Source organism: Cornus florida, unplaced genomic scaffold (genome assembly GCF_030987335.1).
Source record: "Cornus florida cultivar Cherokee Brave unplaced genomic scaffold, ASM3098733v1 CherokeeBrave_3.0.0_Hap2_Chr05, whole genome shotgun sequence".
NCBI classification, from domain to species: Eukaryota; Viridiplantae; Streptophyta; class Magnoliopsida; order Cornales; family Cornaceae; genus Cornus; species Cornus florida.
Window position 1 is genome coordinate 104,181,761 of NW_026775575.1, and position 21,274 is coordinate 104,203,034.

At 35.8% G+C, this 21,274-nt stretch overlaps 2 protein-coding genes across 2 annotated transcripts; one reads left to right on the forward strand and one right to left on the reverse strand.

Moving 5' to 3' along the window:
* The first annotated feature begins 498 nt into the window (after positions 1 to 498).
* On the forward strand, positions 499 to 5,527 carry LOC132308176 (uncharacterized). The gene is made up of 8 exons (XM_059806196.1): positions 499 to 843; positions 1,235 to 2,440; positions 2,657 to 2,747; positions 2,900 to 3,057; positions 3,156 to 3,207; positions 4,118 to 4,197; positions 4,328 to 4,421; positions 4,616 to 5,527. Exons 2-8 carry the CDS (start codon positions 1,259 to 1,261, stop codon positions 5,191 to 5,193), a joined length of 2,235 nt encoding a protein of 744 aa, XP_059662179.1. The 5' UTR covers positions 499 to 843; positions 1,235 to 1,258; the 3' UTR covers positions 5,194 to 5,527.
* A 1,246-nt stretch (positions 5,528 to 6,773) lies between these two features.
* LOC132308177 (uncharacterized) lies at positions 6,774 to 19,006 on the reverse strand. Its single transcript, XM_059806197.1, has 12 exons — positions 18,438 to 19,006; positions 18,050 to 18,315; positions 17,872 to 17,945; positions 17,665 to 17,759; positions 16,151 to 16,248; positions 13,319 to 13,402; positions 10,728 to 10,808; positions 10,467 to 10,580; positions 10,266 to 10,361; positions 9,002 to 9,081; positions 7,457 to 7,545; positions 6,774 to 7,288 (listed from the first exon to the last, which is right to left on the reverse strand). The coding sequence occupies exons 1-12, from the start codon at positions 18,565 to 18,567 to the stop codon at positions 6,954 to 6,956; spliced, it is 1,542 nt and encodes a 513-aa protein (XP_059662180.1). The 5' UTR covers positions 18,568 to 19,006; the 3' UTR covers positions 6,774 to 6,953.
* Positions 19,007 to 21,274: the final 2,268 nt, after the last annotated feature.

Sequence of the window (21,274 nt, forward strand, 5' to 3'; positions counted from 1 at the left end):
GAAATAAGAGTGTGCATATCTAATTCTCTCACGACTCTACTATAACAGGAGACATGTTTTTTAAATATGAAAGGAAAAAAAATATTATAGATAATTGTTCTTTACAAAGGTTAAAATATTTTACAATACATAAATTTGTTCAGATTGAATAATTTTATTAATAATCAAATTAGGAGGAGTTGTCAACATTATCAATGTGATGGGTTTTTTTGTCATGAGCATATCATATTACAATTATCTTGTATTGCTATATATTTTAAGAAGCATATTATTTTTCTTTGTTAATTTTTTATTTTTTATTTAATATTTGGAGAACTTGGTAGAAATTTCATTAAAAACAAAAAATAAACACCCTGTCATTTTTTCCCACGTCAATTCATAGTGTGGCAATAGGAATGAGCCTCTAAATTATTAACTAATGGAATTGACATCATCGTAATAACCGTTGGTTGTTGAACGGATGCATCCAAGCGGGGTAAAACGGTCAAATAAATCCTCTGTACATAGTGGTTACTCTCTCAACTTTCTTTTAGAGAGAGAGAGTCAAAGTTCTCAGGGAAATCATCATCTTCCACCTCTCGACCATCTCTTTTCTTCGAACCCTCTTTTCTAAGGGGACCACTTTTGATCGATTCCGAGTCAGTTATTGCCTTCTTATTCTCTTCTCACTATTTGTTTCTTTCAATTAATTTTTACAGTCTTTGTGGCCTTCAATCTCTATTTTATATGTGTGTGTCTATATATATATATATATATATATATATATATATAAAGTATCAGAACCTAAATTCCCTATATTTGAACGTGTTTATGGTGATTGACTACAATTTTCTGACAACCCAGGTACGAAATTTCATTTCTTCTTATATTTTATGGTCTGATTTGTACATTACTCTACTGATTATCTTCACATATACTCATAATGTTTTGGTATACCTTTGTTAGAGAGTCAGGAACTGTTTTGTTGTCTGTAGTTTGATCATCTATGTGGACTTCATAAGATCCATGTTTATCTGAAATAGTTTTAAATTATGATATAAAAATATATGTTCTAGGTTTGGATTGTGATCTGGGTTGGGTGTTTTTATTTTCTTGTCATGGAAGCAATGTTTTTGGGATTTTACCTTTACCTTTCTAAAATATTGAAACTTCGTTCCTTTTAATTGAGAGATTAGAAATTTGTTTGGTGATTAAAAACTTATTTATTTATATATTTTGTTCTTAATGGAGGCAGGTTTTTATGGGTTGAACTTTAGGAATGATGACTACTTACCGTGAAGCGGAAGAAGGTCAATTCTTCGATGCACGGAGTGAGATCACTTCCGTTTCTGATCTTGGCTCAGATTGCTTTGAGGGTTGTTCTAATTCCGGGCTTATCAATTGTGCTTCAGATGAACTAGGGTATGATTTTTGGACTAAGAACCCAGAAAGTGTTCATGAGCGTCGTGATAGGTTCCTGAAATGGATGGGTTTAAGTTCTGATTGGAACCCAATTGAAAGAGAGGATTCAAGAGATATGCCGTGGGATGAAATCAAAGTGGGGATGGACAGAATTACTGAAAATAGTGGTGCGGTGTTAAGAAATGCAGTTTTGGAAGAACAATTCATTTGTAGTTTGTCTTCTGCATCTTACCAGCCAAAAGAAGCTACAGAATTGGTAGAAGATGATGCTTCTGAACAGAATTTTGTGTCTAGAATTACCAATTTGGATGATGGGATAGAGTTTTCCACGAATGAAGTCAGCCGTGATGGAACTCTTAGCAGATTACAGGAATCAGGCTCAAACCGATCGGTTACTGTTGGAGAATGTCAGAGAACCCTTGGCTCATCTTCTTTTGCACCTCACATTTTGCAGAAAGAAGTTGGGGCTGCTAATGTGGCAGATTCAAAGAAGAAAGTGAAGAGGGGTTGGCTTAGGAAATTAGGTGTTCTAGCACATATTATGGACAGGCAAGGGAAAGCTAGTTTGAAGCCGAGTGGTTACAATAGGGAGGTGGGAGCTAAGATTCAAAGAGTTCGGGTTCATTCACATAGGAAGAGGTCAAAGGAATTGTCCTCTCTTTACGCAGCGCAAGAATTTCGAGCACATGAGGGCTCAATCTTGACAATGAAGTTCAGTCCTGATGGCAAGTACTTGGCAAGTGCGGGTGAAGATGGTGTCGTGCGTATATGGAATGTGATCGAGGATGAGGGACCAAACAAATTTGACATTCAAGATACTGATCCTTCAAGTTCATACTTCTCAGTGAATCATCTGTCCAAACTACCTCCTCTTGATGTGGATAAAGAAAAAATTGGAAAGATGAAAAAGTTGAGAAAATCATCTGAATCAGCTTGTGTTATTTTCCCGCCAAAGGTCTTCCAGTTGTTGGAGAAACCTCTACATGAGTTCCATGGACACAGTGGCAAGGTCTTGGCTCTCTCTTGGTCCAAGAAAGGGGTTAGTATTATTGAAAATTTGCGTTTCTTTTTCTTTTTTTCTTCGGTCATTCTTTATTGATAAACTGCTGTCATATCCCTGAATTTTGAAGGCATTAAATAATTGTATATGTCTAAATTGTTATTGTATTTTACTACTACTACTAGTAAGAATGATGCGAGTTTCCTGGATGTTGCTTTGTTAATATTGTTTTTGATAGCTTTATACCCTCTGCAGTTTCTGCTGTCTTCCTCTGTTGATAAAACGGTTCGCTTGTGGCAAGTAGGACGTGACCAATGCCTCAGAGTTTTTTCTCATAATAACTATGGTGAGTTTCTGGCTGCTTGTGTTGTTCCTTTTGGATGTATTTGATGACTTGTTTGATAATGTTGTTTAGTTTATATATCACAATCAATCTCTTCTGCCAACTCTATAAAGATCTTGATGCATTTCTGTTTACCTTGTAAATTTTTGATGCAGTAACCTGCGTAGAATTCAATCCCTTGGATGATAATTATTTCATCAGCGGTTCAATAGATGGAAAAGTACGCATCTGGGAAGTGCGTCGTTGTCAAGTTGTTGATTGGACTGATATAAGAGAAATAGTGACTGCTGTGTGTTATTTCCCTAATGGGAAGGTTTGGCAGATTTCTTGCTTTTAGCTTCTTGCAGAGAAATTTAGCTCAAATTTTTTATTTGGTTTTTTATTGAGAAGATATTTGCCTGATTGGTACAGGGAGGAATAGTAGGCTCCATGGATGGACTCTGCCGTTTTTATGATATCATAGGTATGCATACATTTGTGCCACAGCCAATTTTTTTCTTCATAATACATTTTATCTTTTACAGAATGTCAACTTTTAAGACTTCAGAAGTTTGGGAATGCAGATACCGCATTTTGCTCATTGTTGCTGTGTCTGGAATAACTTGATATCATGATTTTATTTTTTTCTTCCTTTATCCACTTATTCATAAGTTTCGCACATGTATAAATACAACCTGGATATATGATGCTAATTCTTAATAAGATTGTGGCAAGTGTCATCATGTCAGGGCCAGATAACCTCGCATTTGGACTGGATAAGTAGTAAATGTTGAATCTGATATTGATTCCAATATTATTAAACATATTCCAGTATCTATCTTAATTTATTGACACTTGTCAAAGTAGCTTAGTAGTTTTAGTGTTTCCACTGGAGACTTGGGTCAGTTAGTGTGCAAACTTTAGATTTGATATTACTCCAAATAGGTTTATTATGGTGTTGTATCAGTGGTGGTCTGAGATTTATCCAATAGCCCAAAAATAAAGTAATGGAAACATACCAGACTTTCATTAATGATTTTCACTTTCATTTGCACACCACAGTAAATTGGAAGAGATATATTTCGTTTCAAACAATTTTGGCCGAGAGTTGGGAGATTGGGGGGCCAAATTGTTTCTGATTGAGAAAATTTTCAGTGCTGCAAGGAGAAGATCTCTCTGCTTTCTGTTACTAACCTCTATATGGGGCCTCATATCTTTCTTGCCTATGTGCATATGAACCTTTTGTATTAGTTTTTGGTGATGAAGTCTTTTTACTGTAATTGGAATGATACCAGAAATGTAATTCACTTTAATCTGTTTATTTTTTATTGGTTAACTAAATATAGTTTGAGATGAGGCGGTTAACATTTACTGAAATGTTTTGCATGGGTCAGATAAACGTCTGCAACTGGATGCTCAAATTTATTTACAAGGGAAAAAGAAGTTATCAGGCAAGAGCATAACTGGCTTTCAGGTAATTGTCCGTTGTCCTTTTTTTTTCTTTCATTTTTCTGGGGAAAAGAAGTATTTGACTTCACTTTTCCTACTTTATTTCTTAACTGAATTTTATAGACTTACAGTCATGTTATCTTTCTGCTCTACAGTTTTCCCCAAGTGACCCAAGCAAAGTAATGGTCACTTCTGCTGATTCTCAAGTTCGAATACTTTGTGGGGTCAACGTCATCTTCAAATTCAAGGGTGGGTATTTATTGTTTTGTCTTTGATTCGATATAAATAAAGAATTGATTGTCTGCTTCCCTTCCTTTTGTTGGCTCTCCAATCTATCCTCATGTGACCGTCTAATATGTTAGGAGATGTTTATTTTTAAAATTTATTTTGGGATTCAAGTGCCATTGTGTTAAGTGAGAAACTTATCTCTCCCCCATTTATAGGCATTCGAAATTCTGGAAGCCAAGTACCTGCATCATTTACTTCAGATGGTAAACACATCATCTGTGCAAGTGAGGATTCAAATGTCTATATTTGGAACTATATCAGCCAGGAGAGGACTTCTTCCAGATCAAAGACCATTTCGTCTTATGAGAGTTTCTTGTCAAGCAACATTTCGATTGCTTTACCCTGGGGTGGCATGGAAACCATATCAGAATTACCTACAACCCCAACCTCTGTGGGGGATGATCTGCTAGGAAGTATCTTGAGAAAAGGGAAGTGTGGTGAGGACTCGACCCACAGAATGCCTATATCTTCCCCTGATTGTTTTCACTTGAGCCGGGGGTTTTTCTCGGAGTCTTTACTAAAGGGATCTGCAACTTGGCCAGAGGAAAAACTAACAGAGTCAAGTCCAGTACCAGTTTCACCCATAATGTGTAAATCTGAATACAAACTTTTGAAGAGTGCTTTCCAGAACACATCTGGTTCTCCTCATATGTGGGGTCAAGTGATTGTAGCAGCAAGCTGGGATGGACGGATTAGAACGTATTACAATTATGGGTTACCCATTCGTCATTGAAATCCCAGGGTTCAGGATTTCAGCTGTTTTTTTTATTTTTTTGTTGGGCATTTTGAAGTGAGCAGCAACCCACTATTGTAGTGACTGTTGTTTCATAGATAATCTCAGCGCAATGTAGATGACAGGGAGAAAAGGGGGTTGTATAGTTTTAGGCCCTTTATCGACAAGGTGTACTATAATCAATTAGCTTATATGCCATACTACCAGCTGAAGTGGCATCATATTTTTGGTTCATCTGCAACCGGCCGGACGTCAAAAGAGTGTCTGGAATTCATTTTGTATTGGATATTATTCAGGTTAATTATAATAGTAATTCTTTGATTATTATTTTTTATTTTGGAGTTACTTAATTTGAAAATTATAGAGGTCCATTTACTTTTGGACTGTCCAGAGTGTATTCCAAAATAATTTGTACAATTGAAATGTCTGATAATGCAACACCTTATGTGCCCGGAAATGATGCTAGTCTCAGCTGATGTTATCTGCTGTATTGTATTTTACCACTATCTATTATTATTATGCATGCATAGGTGCCAATAAAACTACCTAAGCCACACATAACGGGAGCGAGAACAAATAGGAGAAGCAGCATCCTTTTAGACAAATTATGTGACTTAGCTTCTAACACTTGATCGACTATTCATGTCAATCCTACCAAGGGATCCACTCATCTTACGAATGTGGTTGGACAGTGGCGAATTTCGCAATTCTTAGCACTGCTACTGCTCTTGTTTTTTTAGTATGCTAACGTCAGTTGTTCAACAAGCACAAAACTGGAGCACATGTAAGGTTTCAGGTGGTGTTGTGTAGAAGGGGGGGTCCAGACGACTCCTCCAAGGTTGAGACAGAGAAGTGAAAGTGATGGCAGGGCTATGAATCATGTAGCGAGTGGTTCTGGTGGGGTTTGATTTGGACCCATCAAGATCCTTATACGTCAGCAAGGGGTCGCATGTCACGTGAAATTGATTTTTGTGTAGCAAATAATTGTCAAGAAAGAAAGCAACATCTCCCATTGCGACCACCGTTGGTCTCTCTCTATCTCTATCACCCAAAACCAACTAGTGTCTCTTCGATCTTATCATAATGTGCAACAAGAATTGTACCTTGAAAGCAAAATAACTGAGATTTTAAAGTAGTTTGTCCACACATATATGTAATTGCTCATGGTAAATCTCAGGAGAGACCTAAGATTGTTGCCGAGACCCAGGCTGCTTTTCGTGAGTGTCGCCAAAGAGCCTCTATTACACAACGCTATAATAACCTCGTCATCCTAAAAAAGGAAAAAAGGGTTCGAACCTGGGTGTGGGTGAAAAAAAAAAAAAAAAAAAAAAAACAACAACAACAACAACGAGGAGCGTCTCCAAAGTCTGGTCCGCCTTTGGTTTGTGGCATAGCTGACTGACGAATGCTGTGAGAGTTTATCAGAACAAGTCCACATAGTTGAGCTTGTTTTCCAATTGTTTTTCCTACTGTAATATTGTGCAGCGACATGGCACCATGCTGTTGTTTATTCATAAAACATTTGCTGTAAGAAATATGTTAGGACACAAATTTTTAATCAAAATCTCCGTCATGATGGGACATTTTTAACACACGTTGACAATACTTTATTTTAAAGTGATTATAGCTCAGCCATCCCTATCGTCTCAAAAATTACATTCAGAATCACGATACATATTCGTATTCCACGGTTTTTGTTTAATCCATCCTATCATACTATAATTCAACAACATTATTCACATATAAGAATGTTTCTTGATTCAGAAGGGCCACAAGTCACCCCATTGGGATCTTCGGGCCTGATGATGCATTGTAGGGTTCTTACTCTTCGTCACAACAATACGGTCAAAGGAGCCTTCTGAGCCTTCACGATTTGTTGCTCGGCACACATCCAACTCTATCCGCTTACCCCTCCGAATAGGAGTGTAAATAATCCTACCCCAACCACTTCCAAGATCTGCACTAGCAGTTTCTTCTTCTTCCTCGTCATCAATCTCAGTGACGGCATCTGTTTCTGCAATATCAGACTGGTAGGGAACTAGAGCCTCTTCATATGAACCATCATCTTCGTCATCTTCTGACTGAAATTGGTCCTCTGTCAAAGATCATTAATGAAAAAAATTCTCAGAAATCCAAAGTTTACAAAATAAAATGATATATGGAGTTTTCATCAATTAGCAAGCTTGCTAGTACATGCATGCTAGCAGTCGCACACAATACTACTTAAGAGGAATTTAAGTATTGACATGCACAAGGTACGTACCGTAGTCAATTTCCAAATCTTCTGGATTTCTTTTAGCATGCTGCTCCTTCAATGTTTCAAACTCCATGCCATCGAGTGGCCAAGGTTCTCTGCTCAGAATAAACAAAATGAAATTATCACATAATATCCAGAACCTTCAACTCAATGACCAAGAAGATTAAGAAAAACTCCTAATTTTCAACACAGATTTTACAAAACAAAACTTAGAATACACATTAAAAAGTAACATAAATACTCTCCAAAATAAAATAAAAAATCCAAGCAAATTGATTAAGAATTAAGATAGTCAAAAATTAGTTTCTTAAGAGTGGCATCACTAGACTCAGATACATCTCATCCAACACATTCCTAGGTTATCTTCACATGGCAAGTAATTAAAACATTCAACAAGACTTTCGAATTCAACGTGATCAACTACCTTATCAGGGCCCCAAAAAACTAGTTAAAACAAAAGTATAAACCTGCTTAAAGAATAATTGAGAATTGTCTTTTTCTTCTGATAATTCAGTACATTTTATATATTACATAAAGTTAAGCATTCATTCATATTCCACTGTATATGCTTGCTAAAGCACGCAAAAGATTGAAGTATGAAATGAGATATAGTATTGGCGATGTATTTGTTCCCTCCTTGCATAAAACTCAAAAGATCTTTTTAAAATATATATATATATACATATTCTGTATTTACAACATGAAAACTGTCAAACGCAGAGCCCAAGTGCCCTCTTCCTCCCAAATGGATGATTGAAGATTTTGTCTTCAAAGGAAGAACAACAATGTGTGTGTGTGTTCGTGCAATTTACCTACTGAGGATAAAAATTAAAAAATAAATGAAAACTGCCCAAATTCAAGAGTAAGCTAGCATGCATAAGCACACTTATTTATGACCTGGGGTTCAGGCCTCTTACTCAATTACTATAATCAATTTAAGGAAAACCCATGGGGTTTTGGGTTTTATTCAATTTCAAATATTTGTTAGAAAAAAAAAATATAAAACCATATAACCTTTCCCTCGGTTGAATGGTTGAGCATTATTTATCATAGAAAGCTCATTTACTTTCCCTCCATTCCAGCAATCTCCTCCTTGGAGTCTCCATTAACATACCTTCACCACACAAAGAAAAATGTTCCATACAACCTTTTCCCTAATGAGTGGTCTGTGTACTGTGCACTTACAACCCCCTTCCCAAAACACCCAACCACTTCATACACACCCCCACCCCCCGGTGGGCCCGTGCCCAGGATCAAGATTCTCAACATTATTTGTCAGCAATAAGTTGCCGAACAATAGCCCCAGTGAGAATATAATAGAAAGCATAATTTTGCACGACTTGTAAGTAGGTTATCGCTAAGTTTAAGGAGGCATGGATAAAACATTTACCCACCAAATTAACTGGCGACAATTCATTTATGCAGGAAAATCATGCAAGTAGGTTTAAATGCATGCTTCTATGATTGTTAAAATCAGAACCTTCTATAGTTTATATTAATGGGTAGTTTTTGTTTAAACAACATAATTACATGTTTGAACAGATTACTTGCCTTGGTCTTTGTCCTCGTCTGAAAGCAACAAAGCAAAATTTCTCATCTTCAAAGCCACGTAGAGGCTCACCCTTGGACCGCTACAAAACAATCATGGGTAAGAAAAGAGGTAAAAACAATGACATTTTCTTGTCCTGAATAGCGAGAAAGGTTTTAAAAAATTACGAACTCCATCCCAACTTAAATGTTCATGTTGAATATTTCTGATTTTTAAGATGACATGCATTTGATGCATACCACCCTTTGAAATTTTAAAAGGGACACTTATTTCGGGACATGCCAAAAACGAAACAGGACGTTTATTCAGAGGGAGGATAAATATAAACGGTAAAATAGAAAAAGAAAATTATCAGCAATAACACTAGGAGTCTAGGAGGCTTAGAAGAAAGGTCTTTGATACCTATAACTAAACATAAAAGGTAGCAACACAATGCAAATAGAAATATTAACAAAAAGTGAAATTAGAAAATAGAAGAGTAATAATTACTATTATAAATGTAGGTTAAGCTCCTAAATAATTGCACAAGCTATCACACTAGTGACGCAGCCGACAGTCATATGGGAACACTATCTTCCAACCAATAGACAAATATAATACCTATGTTACATGGACAATCTGACATGTGCACAAGTGCACAACTATGTTACATGGAATCTTTAAAAGTATACAAAATACCCTTGATGGACACAAGATAGTTGGACATGGATATGGATTGTGTGTCCGACATCTTTAGATAGACATACATCTAAACACGTCCAATAATTCAATTTTATTACATCATTTGCTTCGAAACGGGTAGAAAATGTCTATGTTGAACAATTTTTTCTTTAGAAGGTATCTGTGAACATTATGTTCCGTAAAAACATTATTTTGTTCTTAAAAAGAAAAATCTCAAGTAACATGAATATTCAGCAGTGCTATCGTGTCTTGCTTGAGAGTTGATAAGGCTGATACTTAAATAAATATGCACGCCCAACATATGTCTTTAAGACCATGTAACTAACATAGGCGATCTATATCCATCTCGGAATGACATTACATATAGGACCACTCTGTTGGTGAGTGTGCCAACAAAGAGATGAATGAAATGGCAGTTAAAAGTTCCTTATGACACTATCTGAGTATTTCTTACCACTGTTGGGTATGGTAAAGAATGAAGTGCACACCTGGACAATTCAACTCTCATGCACTAAGATATTGAGACTAAACAGATATGACATGCAGATACATACTATGATAGATGCAAATGAATTAAAATGGAACCTTGTATGCCCGTTGTGATGTTGTCCTCTCCAAGCGCTGAACAAAATGGCAATATTTTCCAGTATTATCCAAAGGGCAAGGTCCATCATGAGGACACTGCAACAGGAATATTGATTCAACAAAAAGGCGGGTAGAATAGCACCAGAATCTAAAAGGATAAAAAGAGCATTATATTTATGAAAGAGAAACTATAAAACTCACAGGAGCTACTATATGAACACCATTTTTGAGATCAATCATGTCCTTGGGAGCAGCATCAGATGCATCTACTAATTTGCGGCGTTTCTCAGATGCACGTTCTAATTTGCGGAGTTTCTAAGAAGTAATGAATATAAAAGCAAATCAGGTGGAGAAAAAACACAATATTATAAAATAAAATTAAGAGAGGGGGGGAGAAACAGAGAATTGCAAAATTATTGATCAAGCGTCCAACTTAAATAATTTACCAGTAAGTTACCTTACCCTTTTTTCCATCCATAAGATATGAGATCGCATTTGAGATATGATCTTAGATCCATGTGGTGTTCCAGGTTCAACCAAAACCTGACAATGTTTGAAACTTTTAGAAAGTAAATAAAAGAAGTGAAAGAAGGCCAAAGAAAAAAAAAAGAAATTCAATTTTAAATCAGCATGTATTGTAATGTACAACCAATTCTCATGTCAAATATAAGCAAAAAATTTCATATCCAATTTTATTTTGAAAAAACTTTCATCATTGATTTTAAAGACCAGATAATGAAGGCAAAACACAATCATATATGAAATCCAAAGGGTTTAAGTAATCTACTATACAGTAGGCTTTTCCTCCCCCCAGCCCTTCTCTAAACTATGTATATGTTGGAGTCGTTTGACCTGGTAATTTGTCCCAATACATGGGACATGGAATCAGTTACCATACTAAACTCGTAAATATAGGTTTCAGCAATTAGTGATTTAAAAATATGTTGTGGTAAAATGTAGCAGCCTCTTAGTTAATACACATGAGCTAGGCTGATTTTTCAAGCCATCTTTAAATTTCTCAAAATATATCATCCATATTGGACAATACATAAGACGCAGAGATAACTGACATATTCTGGATACTTCTTTTTCCAACTTTTATCACACCTTTGAGAAGCTCAAGAAGAGCCTTTATTCAATCTAATTTCACATTATACCATCCAAAGAAACATGAAATTTTCTCAAGGAATCTTTTGTTTTTTCCCAGAACAAATCCTTGTAGAAGAATGGGAGGAATTCAAAAAATCAAGTTTATAAAGCAAAAAATCATGTTAGATATTCAAGAATAGCATCGTTTTTAGCAATCCCTTTCGTTTCACTGCAAAAAATCATCACTTTGTCTAAGCGCAGGAAATGAAATTGCACAATTACAAAATCTAATTAGTAATATAGTTTACCCCAACTTATTTATCAAAAAAATATAGTTTACTCCAACTTATTTATCAAAAAAATATAGTTTACTCCAACTTATGTAGATCCATAAAGCACCTGTGCCATGAACCATGCATAAAAAAAAAAAAAAAAACACAGCTTTACACAGGCACCATTCTTCCCTCGCGTCCCTCCTCCGCGTGCTGCCATCAGCACGATCGGATTACAGCCTCGACAGCCATCACCCATCACCGTTGTCGCCATCCACCTAGTCGAGATCATCGGTTGCACGTCCGCGGTGGTCAACATTGACAACACCAAAAAAAATCAGCGTCAAAATCCCTAATCACCTCCAAGCCCAAACTGACCAGATCATCACTGCCTTCGAGCTTCGAACGAAGATCCAACTCCGTCACCATTAACCACTCCTCGCCCAATCATCATACTCCACCATGGGATCTGCAGAATTGATGAGTAGTCATCGACCAGGGTCAAATCGGAATACCAATCTGCATAATTGCTGAGGACTAGTAGAATCCGACAAGTTTGCGTATCAAATCGGAATACCAAACGCACAACCCAATCACCGGGCCAAACGCACAACCCAATCGTCATTCACTCAACCCGGAATACCAAACGCACAACCCAATCGCCATTCACTCAACCCAATTGTCGTTGCAGAGTTGCTCATCGTTGCAATCGGCCCACATCTCATCCCATCCCCATTGTTTCAGTCCTTTACCGCTGCTCCACCACCGAACATCATCCACCTCCGGACTAGTCGCCGTTCAAATTGGAATACCAAACACACAACCCAATTGCCATTGCAGAGTTGCTCGCCGTTGCAATCAGCCCACATCTCTCGCCGTTGTTTCAGTCCTTCACTGCTGCTTCAACACCGAACATCATCCACCTCCGGACCAGTGGCCGCACTTCGTGGTTCTTTGCTCGCTAATCATCCTAGCATCCTCGCTAATTGTGCCGCCGGCGTATCCCAAGCTCCACCGTGATTGGAGCTTCTCAGTTGGGTTCGTCTGAACTGGAGACCCTCTCTCTCTCTCTCTCTTTTTTGGTTCATTGTTGAGTTGTTAGGAGTGGGTTTGGAGAGAGTGTGTGGGCGAAGATGAGTTCTTTTGTGATACAGAGAGTGTGTGTGGGCACGATGGTGGTGATGGTGATGCAAAATGGTGGTGGGTATTGGGGCAGTGATGGTGATGTTGGTTGGTAGAGAAAGTGAATATAGAAGGCCATTGGTGTACTTTTGAGTTAATAAGTTAAGGATAGTTCTATAATTATGCATTGGTTAATTAGGTTAAAGATATTGGAAGGGCAAAAATGATTTTTTCCCCATTTTTTTGGGCTGACATCAGCACTAACAGTTGGTTGCTTAACGGCAGGGGGTAACTTGCTACCTAAATCAAAAGGTCAGGGGGTGTAGGTGGAATATTGAAACGTAGAGGGGGTGTAACTGGGATATGGTCAAAGGTCAGAGGATGTAGGTGGAATTAACCCTATATATTATAGGTACATATTGATAAGAAAACTAAAGCTATGTATCAAGTTAACAAGTATAAACATTTAGATATCTTTCTATAATTAACATGAATTAATAACATAAAATCAAGTATGCCACATATGAATGAAGATAAACATAAAACTTAGCTATGGGCCTTGAAATTTACCAGAACATCTTGTGTAAGATCCCAAAGCTGTCTCACTACAGTAATTCTGTCCTTCAATGACGGTATTTCTCCAAGCACATAGGACTTCACCCAATATTAACAAACATTAAACATTATTTAGCATCATACAAGCCACATGAAATGCTTATCAAGAGCAGTTGGGAAGATAAAAGTACAAATAAGCACCTATGAAGCAAATATACTTTAATTTATCCAAAAAAAAAAAAAAAAAGGATACTTTAAAGGGACCCTTACATGTAACATGTCCAGATTGGATACCGATACACCACGGATACTGGGGTGTGATACTTCCTAAATGTATTCCTATTTTACAATTTCTTTTATTTTTTATTTCAAGAATGTATCCAATACCTCTCAGAAACTCCTAGACATATTTGGTAGGTTTTGAACATTAGAATGTAACTTTTCTAAGTATAATATTATAATATAATGGTTAAGAAAAATATAATAAGGGTTCCAAATAATCAGACTTTCTTCAAATACTAAGAATATAGATACAATGAAAAACACCATATCTAATTTAGTCCAAAGTTTATTCCATGTGCCATAACTCTTAAATTGCTTTTTTTAAATTTTTTATTTATAAAATATGTTAGTAATAAAAAACATAACATGAAGAACAATTATTATTAAAAATTATACATCATCATCCTTACCCTTTATCCCATATGGATGGGTCGGCCACATGAATTTTCTTTTTCCATTCTTTCATATCATATACTATATCTTCTCCTAGATTTAATTTTTTGGTCATTTTTTATTACTTCATTCCATGTGAGTTTTGTTCGGCCTCTTTGTCACTTACCTTCTAGGCAAGCAATTCTTCCTCTTTTAACCAGTGTGTCATCAGGACTACATTGGATACCACCTAAGTCTACTTTCTCTAATTCTATCATTTATAAGCACTATACCTAGTGTTCCCTCTTCCCTCACAGAGTCATTATTAATGCTCTCTCTCCTAGTAAGTCCTAGCATCCAACGTAACATCCTCATTTTTGCTACGTGAATGTGTTGTTCTTGTGTCTTTTTCAACGACCAACACACTGTTCTATATAATATAACTGGCCTAATAATCGTTTTACACATACATATTATATATATATATATATATATATATATATATATATATATATCTATCAGCATAAAAATAATATTTTTTTGGGTAAATTACCCAAACTTCCCAAGAGATTTGGCTATTCTACCCACAGATGAAACTATTTGGAAAACCACTCTAACACCCCCTGTCAGAGTTAATTCCGTTAATTCATTAAATATCAGCTGTGAAAGTACTGTTTTGTCCTCACTAAAAATCTTCCAATGTGCTTATGTCTTGGATGATGTCATCAATGAAAAGTGAAATTACCTTGCTACCCTTCTAACCCTAAAGAGTAAGTGGGTTTTTGTTTCCCTCTCTCTTATGAAACGATCTGTTTGCTCTTTCTCGTCCCAAATATCTTATTCCTTGTAATTTGTAGTGTTAGGAAGAACACAACCTGAGCAAAGAAGGTCTAGAATATCAATGAAGTCTTTCAACGTGGGGTCTTTAATTTTGGTACATAAAAACCCAAATTAAAGCCAAATGAAGAGAAGGTTTAAGATGTACAAAATGATCGATTAGAATAGAAAAAAAAAAAAAAAAATTCTACTGTAATCACCAAACGATTAATTAGGGTAGACAATCAGGTACACACGTAAGCTTCCAGAGAAGCCCTGATTTGGATTGGAGAGGCTGACCAATTTAGACCTCAACATTTCGAAACCCTACACCGCCATTGATTGAGAGATTAGAGAGTGTACTGAAGAATCTGCAGGATTAGACAGAGAGAGAGACTCCAGCACTTCAACTCAATGAAGGTTTTGAATATCAATGAAACCTTTTGAACGCAGAACAGAAGTAACAACCACATGAGCAGGGACTAGCAAATTACTTCTGAATCCAATACTTAGCAGTCAAACCTCCTCAGCCATGTTTTCTCCTTCCTTTTAAATTTCCAATTGAAATCAAATTGTTCACTGAAATGGAAGCTTCGGCCTCGCCCTGTTTCTGCACCTCCCATGACCTAAAACTCTAATCAGACGACTACCCACCATCCCAAAAACAAGCCCAAACCATTACCCCCTTAATGAGATTTCTAGCTAACATGTAGAATCAAGTATTGATATAAATTTTTGATGATTTTGTAGATGACCCACATTATACTTTGAATTGATGCCAATTCTTGGGTGATATAAAACATTCGGACGCCTAATTGGCAGACCATGTCAATTGATATACAAGGCCAAACTACATACACCTCTAGCTTATACAAATATAAGTAAGGGTACCTTTGTCTATATAAATGGTTTAAATAGTCATTTAATATATAAATAGGATTATTAAAGTCTTTTTACTTCACTTAAGAATAATTTAGACGTTTAAAAAATATCTGACTGACGAACTTAACAACAACTAATGTTGGGGGAGGTCGGAGTAATTGTGCCAAACCTCAAGGGAGGTCGACCACATTTTTTCAAATAGTTTCAGTTGTGGGTAATAAATCCAAACCTCGGAGAGGTCTGGATAATTTACCCTTTTTTTATAAGTAAAGATCTGCATAAAAATAATATATACATATATAATTGGCGTGTCCTTGCCATACCCTTATCCTGGTTTCAAGAAGTTGTGTTCGTGTCATGTTTTATTTATACCCTGTATCCGTATCCCTATCCATGCTTCACAGGTAAAAAACATGTAACCATCTGGAGTTATGCTAAAAACAGAAAAACTTGCAGGCAAAAGAGAGCGTAAAGAGTAAGAAGAATAGAACTTACAGCAATGACAAGATCATGCTCTCTTTCAGATTTATTGATATTCTTAGTTAGTGCTTGAATGCTACCATAGCTCTGTATAAGTGGCAAATTCTTTAGACCTAAAAATACATCAGATTCATGTTAGACTTTTACTTGAACATTAGACCTCTCTCCCCCATTAATTATGGAAAAGCAAAGAGAACAAAGCATGAACATTTCATACACAATGTGAAGGATCAAGCGGCACGTTTACATGATATGTTCAGTATCTGCCTACTAATTCTACTAGGTCCAGAAACATGCTTTAGTTATTTATTATTTACATATATTGTTTTAATATTCGTAATAAAAAAAAATGATAATTATTTTTCTTCTGTTACATTACCGATTTAAAACATAGACCAATATTGAAATGTTTGACCTAAAGTAAGAAAATTAATGACGAGATCAGTCAGGTTAGTGTCGCATGGGGACCTTTAAATGAAAGAATTTTGTATTGTGACTCTTGTTCGTACCTACTAGTACCATTATCCCAACTAAATCCCCGTGTATATTCTTTTCAATATAATGAAGGATGTATTCTTTCTTTTCTTTTTTTCAATATAATTTTTTTTCTTTCACATACTTATTGATTATAGACAAGAAATTGGGTAGTGAGTTAAAAATACACTGATTTGAAACTGCAATACTAACTGACCAAAAAGAAGTAACTATATTAAGTTGAAATTCTTCCAAGTAAACAACAACGGCCATATAGAGCAACACTCTAGGCTGTGTTGAATATCATGGCAGCCCATCATTAAACTAAATATATGGTGTCCTCGATAAAGTAGAATGTTGAGATGAATTTGTGTTGCCAACCTAAACCACATGGAATTAATACCCATTCAATTGAGCTGAGTAGCACGTCGTCAACATCCACTTATAAATTCATTGTAGCAATCTAAATTGCATGGGAATTAAGTGGTTAAGTTCAACATCTAACCAGCGTAACGACTTTAGATACTTACATACAAAGAATTTTTCATATTTTTCACATTTATGTATATTGTACTTCACAAAATGATTCACAAGCACAAGAAGGGCAAAAACCATCAAATTGATCACAAAATGATTCACAAGCACAAGAAGGGCAAAAACCATCAAATTGATCTAACAGTGATTTATTTATAACAAGAACACAATCAAGGGGCATTTCTTGGTGCAATGGTAAGAACCCGAAATGGCAAGCAACTGCGAGTTCACACATTCTACTCTGAGAGCAGCTACTTTGTACAAAATATTGGAAATGGTTAGGTTTATAGGAAGTCCCCTCCTAGTGGAACTTGTGGCCAAGGCCAACAGCAGTAATGGCCTTTAACAAGGACACAATTGGTAAATATAATTTATCAATGCCACTGCTAGAATGAGCAAAAAGGTTACCTAGTTGATCAATGACAACTTAGTTTCCAAGACTAACAACTGAATCTTGAAATACCAACCTCTCTATGTCTCAAACGTGTTGGCTATGAATAAAAATAAAAATAAAAAATCACCTTTTATAAGTCTCTGCCCTGCACGTTGCATTGACTGGGATGGCTCTACCAACCTTATTCTCTCCATCGCATGGGGCCAGACTTCTCGCAGTGCCCTATATGTTCCATTCAAATGCAAATATAATTGACCACAATCAACAAATTACTCAAAATAATAATCTAATAAGCATCTCAACATTCAATTAACCAATTGAATTAGATTCTCACCACATTGCGGAACCAGTGCCAGCACCAAAATCCAACACCCTAGTTGGAGCAAAACCAGGTAGCCTTCTACGAACCTAAAAGGAAAACTTCAAAAACTGAAAACACAGCCATCACATTTCAAACCCTAATCAAAGCAATACATATGTGTGTGTATTTATATGTGTATGTATAGTGTAACCTCGCTGAGAACTCTATAACAAGCAGAGTATACGGCAGGCATTCGAGAAGCAATGTAAGCGGTTGTCTGCTCGTCTCTGTACTTGAGACCTGTGTCGCCATAAGAGGTGGTGATCTTCCAGCGCTTCGAACACTCCATTGACTTTAGAGGATCTTCAAAGAGCTCCTTGGAAGTAGAGGAGGTGAGCTGGAGATTTATATCCTTGATTTGGTTAAACGATTGAGACAGACTCAACACCTTCCTCTTCATGTGCGGTTCCTCTTGCTCTGTACTTCACAATTTAAACCACAATGAAATATATATACATATATATATATATAAAGAGAGAGAAGACACATATATACACACATATGTAGATGTAGTGAGAGAGAGAAGGGGACCGACCGACCTCGAAGGTATTTCTTGATGGCTCTACGTAGACGGAGGGGGATGAGGTGGCATCGTTCCGATTGCCATGCTGCGTAACGGAGGGTTTCGGCGGTGAACTTTGGGACTGTTTCGGATACTACGGACGCCATTTTTGGTTGGATTGATTGGAGACCGACCAACTGGTGTTGGTGGTGGTATGGTCGCCACTGACCAAAGAGTGGACGCTATGTTATTGAATATGAATCGTCTGACTCAGATAAGCTTGTTTGCTTTCGGCTCTCTTTGTAATGTTGTAATCTTGCGAATATCCCCTCTGAAGATTCTTTTGTCACCGGTGTTACCCTATGTTCCGAGCCGCTATCCTATATTGGTTGATCTTTCTTTTCTATGAAAACATAATGAAAAGAATAATAGGTCTGAGCGACAGAAGTCGGTTAAGGTGCAGCCCTAAACACGCTGCCGGAAAAGATCCCTCTTCTCAAAAGGCCAAGGACGAGTAGCTTTTTGTGGCTGGGCGCAAATATGCAGTTCCCTGGTGGAGGATTTTAGGTCAATTTTGGGAATTTCGCAACAGTGCATTTGGAAGGGTTTTGGGAGAGTTGGTGGTTATTAATGGTGGATATTTTTAAATCTTTAACAGAAAATGGAAATAAAAAATTATTTTTTTAAAAAACATATATATTTGGTGAGTAAATTCAGCAAGTAAAACACTAATCTTTTGTTTATATCGATATTAAAAGTTAAATTTTATAATTACAACGTCAACAATACTTAAATCTTTCTTAGTAACATTTCATCATTAATTACCATATTATGGTAATCAAATCATCATTTTTAATTTGGTAAGTAAGTATTTATCTACCATATTGTATTTATCTAACATATTGAATTTGTTAATTACCAAATTATGGTAATCAAATCATCATTTTTAATTTGGTAAGTAAGTATTTATCTACCATATTGTATTTATCTACCATATTGAATTTGTTAATTATTGATTTATTATTGATTCACATCAACAGTGAGATAGTGTAAACATTGTTCAAATACAAATTTGCACATTTTCTGATTTTTTTTAAGGGTAATTTCACTCTCTTTCTCCCCAAAATAAAATTACAAAAGAGTCATTATATTACACCATCTTTAATTTTTATATTTTCAATATCATAATAGCCCTCATTAATTCTTCCAATTCTTCCTAATCTTATTATTATCTCAACTTTTATTCCCTTTCTCAATCTCTTTTACAATTGCAACCATTTTTTTTTTTTTCTTTAATGTGGAAATTTTTATAAATATGAACAATATGATAGATTATCGTCAAAAGAAACAAGAACTTAAGGAAGAGTACATCTAGGCATGCCCCAAACTACAACAAGAACACAGAATAGATAAAAGAAAAATCTAAGATCAAAATAAGGTGACTAAGTTAGATAAGGACAGTCCTAGAGCACATAATGTTGTATATTAATGTATTTCAAAATACGTATATATTTTCTAATGTTCCTACATCCACGTCAACCTATTATTATGTCACTACATATATTAACTTACCCTAATATCTGCAACGTCACATTAACGTGTCATTGTAATATCCCGCCATTGTTGATGTTGTGCTATTATATCGTGTAACGTGTAGATAATCATTGTACTTTCTGGTTATTATATCTAGAGAGTTATATAGTTCACTATTTTCTTCTCTGATTTTATTTCTGGCTTCATATTATTTGGCTATCATTGTTTTGCTAAATGCACGTTCGCTGTGTTGTTCATGTTCTGCAATCCCACTGACCAAAGGACCATATTAAAGCTATTCAACTTCCACTACATTACGAGTGTACGTTTGCGGTGGATCTTTTGTTGTTGTATCCTGCAAAGTGGAATGTCGTAACCTGTTACACCAAAATATCATCTCAGAGGGGTGGATTTACTCTTAAGGGCAGTGTATTCACATGCCTCAGTTAAGTCCTTCGTATATTTTTATTTCATACTCTCTGTTATTTCCCATAACATAGCAGTACTCTATATTTCTCTTGATTTTTCATCCCTTTATATCCTACAATTTAAAGAGTAAATATTAAAAATGAGTATTGTGTTAACCACCACCAAACTTATCCTAGACACTACTAAGATCGACTCTTTCAATGGGTATTTCTATAAACGTTGGGCAGAAAGAGTTTATTCTGCTTTGGACATAATTAATGTTGCTGAATTTTTAACCAAACCCAAACTTGTTGTGGGTACTGATTAAAAAAAAAAAAAAAATGTAGATGAATGGGAAAAGGGAAATAAAATTTGCAGGCATACTTTATTAAGTACCATGTCTAATGAACTTTTTGATAGTTATTATTCTTATAAAACAGCATGTGAAATTTGGGTAAACCTAAATAAAAAATATGTTGTTGAAGATGCTGGAACCCAAAAATATGCAATAGTCAATTTCTTAAGTTTTGTAATGACCGATGATAAAGATGTTTTATCTTAATTCCATGACTACCACAAACTAGTCAGTGACCTAAAAAATGAAAATATTGACGTACCTGAGTTATTTATTTCTGGATGCCTAATTAAAAAATTGCCCGGGTCTTGGAAGGACTATAAGAATAGTATGAAACATAAAAGAAAACAGTTAAGCCAAGAAGATGTGATTGTGCACATCCAAATAGAAGAAAACAACCGTTTAAGAGACAAAGCAAACAAAGCTAAGGAAATTGTTTCCAAGGCCAACTTGGTTGAGACCATAATTAAATCCATCAACCACCAAAATAGTCAAAATAAATCGTACTAGGAATAACTCCAAAAATAAGTATAAGTCTAATAACCCAACTCACAAGTCTAGTAACCCAACTTTCAAGA

Excerpts from the sequence above, each read along its gene's own strand:
- LOC132308176 (XM_059806196.1), top strand. The coding sequence starts at position 1,259 with ATGATGACTACTTACCGTGAAGCGGAAGAAGGTCAATTCTTCGATGCA. Across the intron at positions 2,441-2,656 it reads TCTCTTGGTCCAAGAAAGGG|TTTCTGCTGTCTTCCTCTGT; the intron begins GTTAGTATTATT and ends TACCCTCTGCAG. Across the intron at positions 4,422-4,615 it reads CGTCATCTTCAAATTCAAGG|GCATTCGAAATTCTGGAAGC; the intron begins GTGGGTATTTAT and ends CCCCATTTATAG.
- LOC132308177 (XM_059806197.1), bottom strand. The coding sequence starts at position 18,567 with ATGGCGTCCGTAGTATCCGAAACAGTCCCAAAGTTCACCGCCGAAACC. Across the intron at positions 10,362-10,466 it reads GTGTTCATATAGTAGCTCCT|TGTCCTCATGATGGACCTTG; the intron begins GTGAGTTTTATA and ends TTCCTGTTGCAG. Across the intron at positions 7,546-9,001 it reads AGACGAGGACAAAGACCAAG|AGAACCTTGGCCACTCGATG; the intron begins GCAAGTAATCTG and ends TATTCTGAGCAG.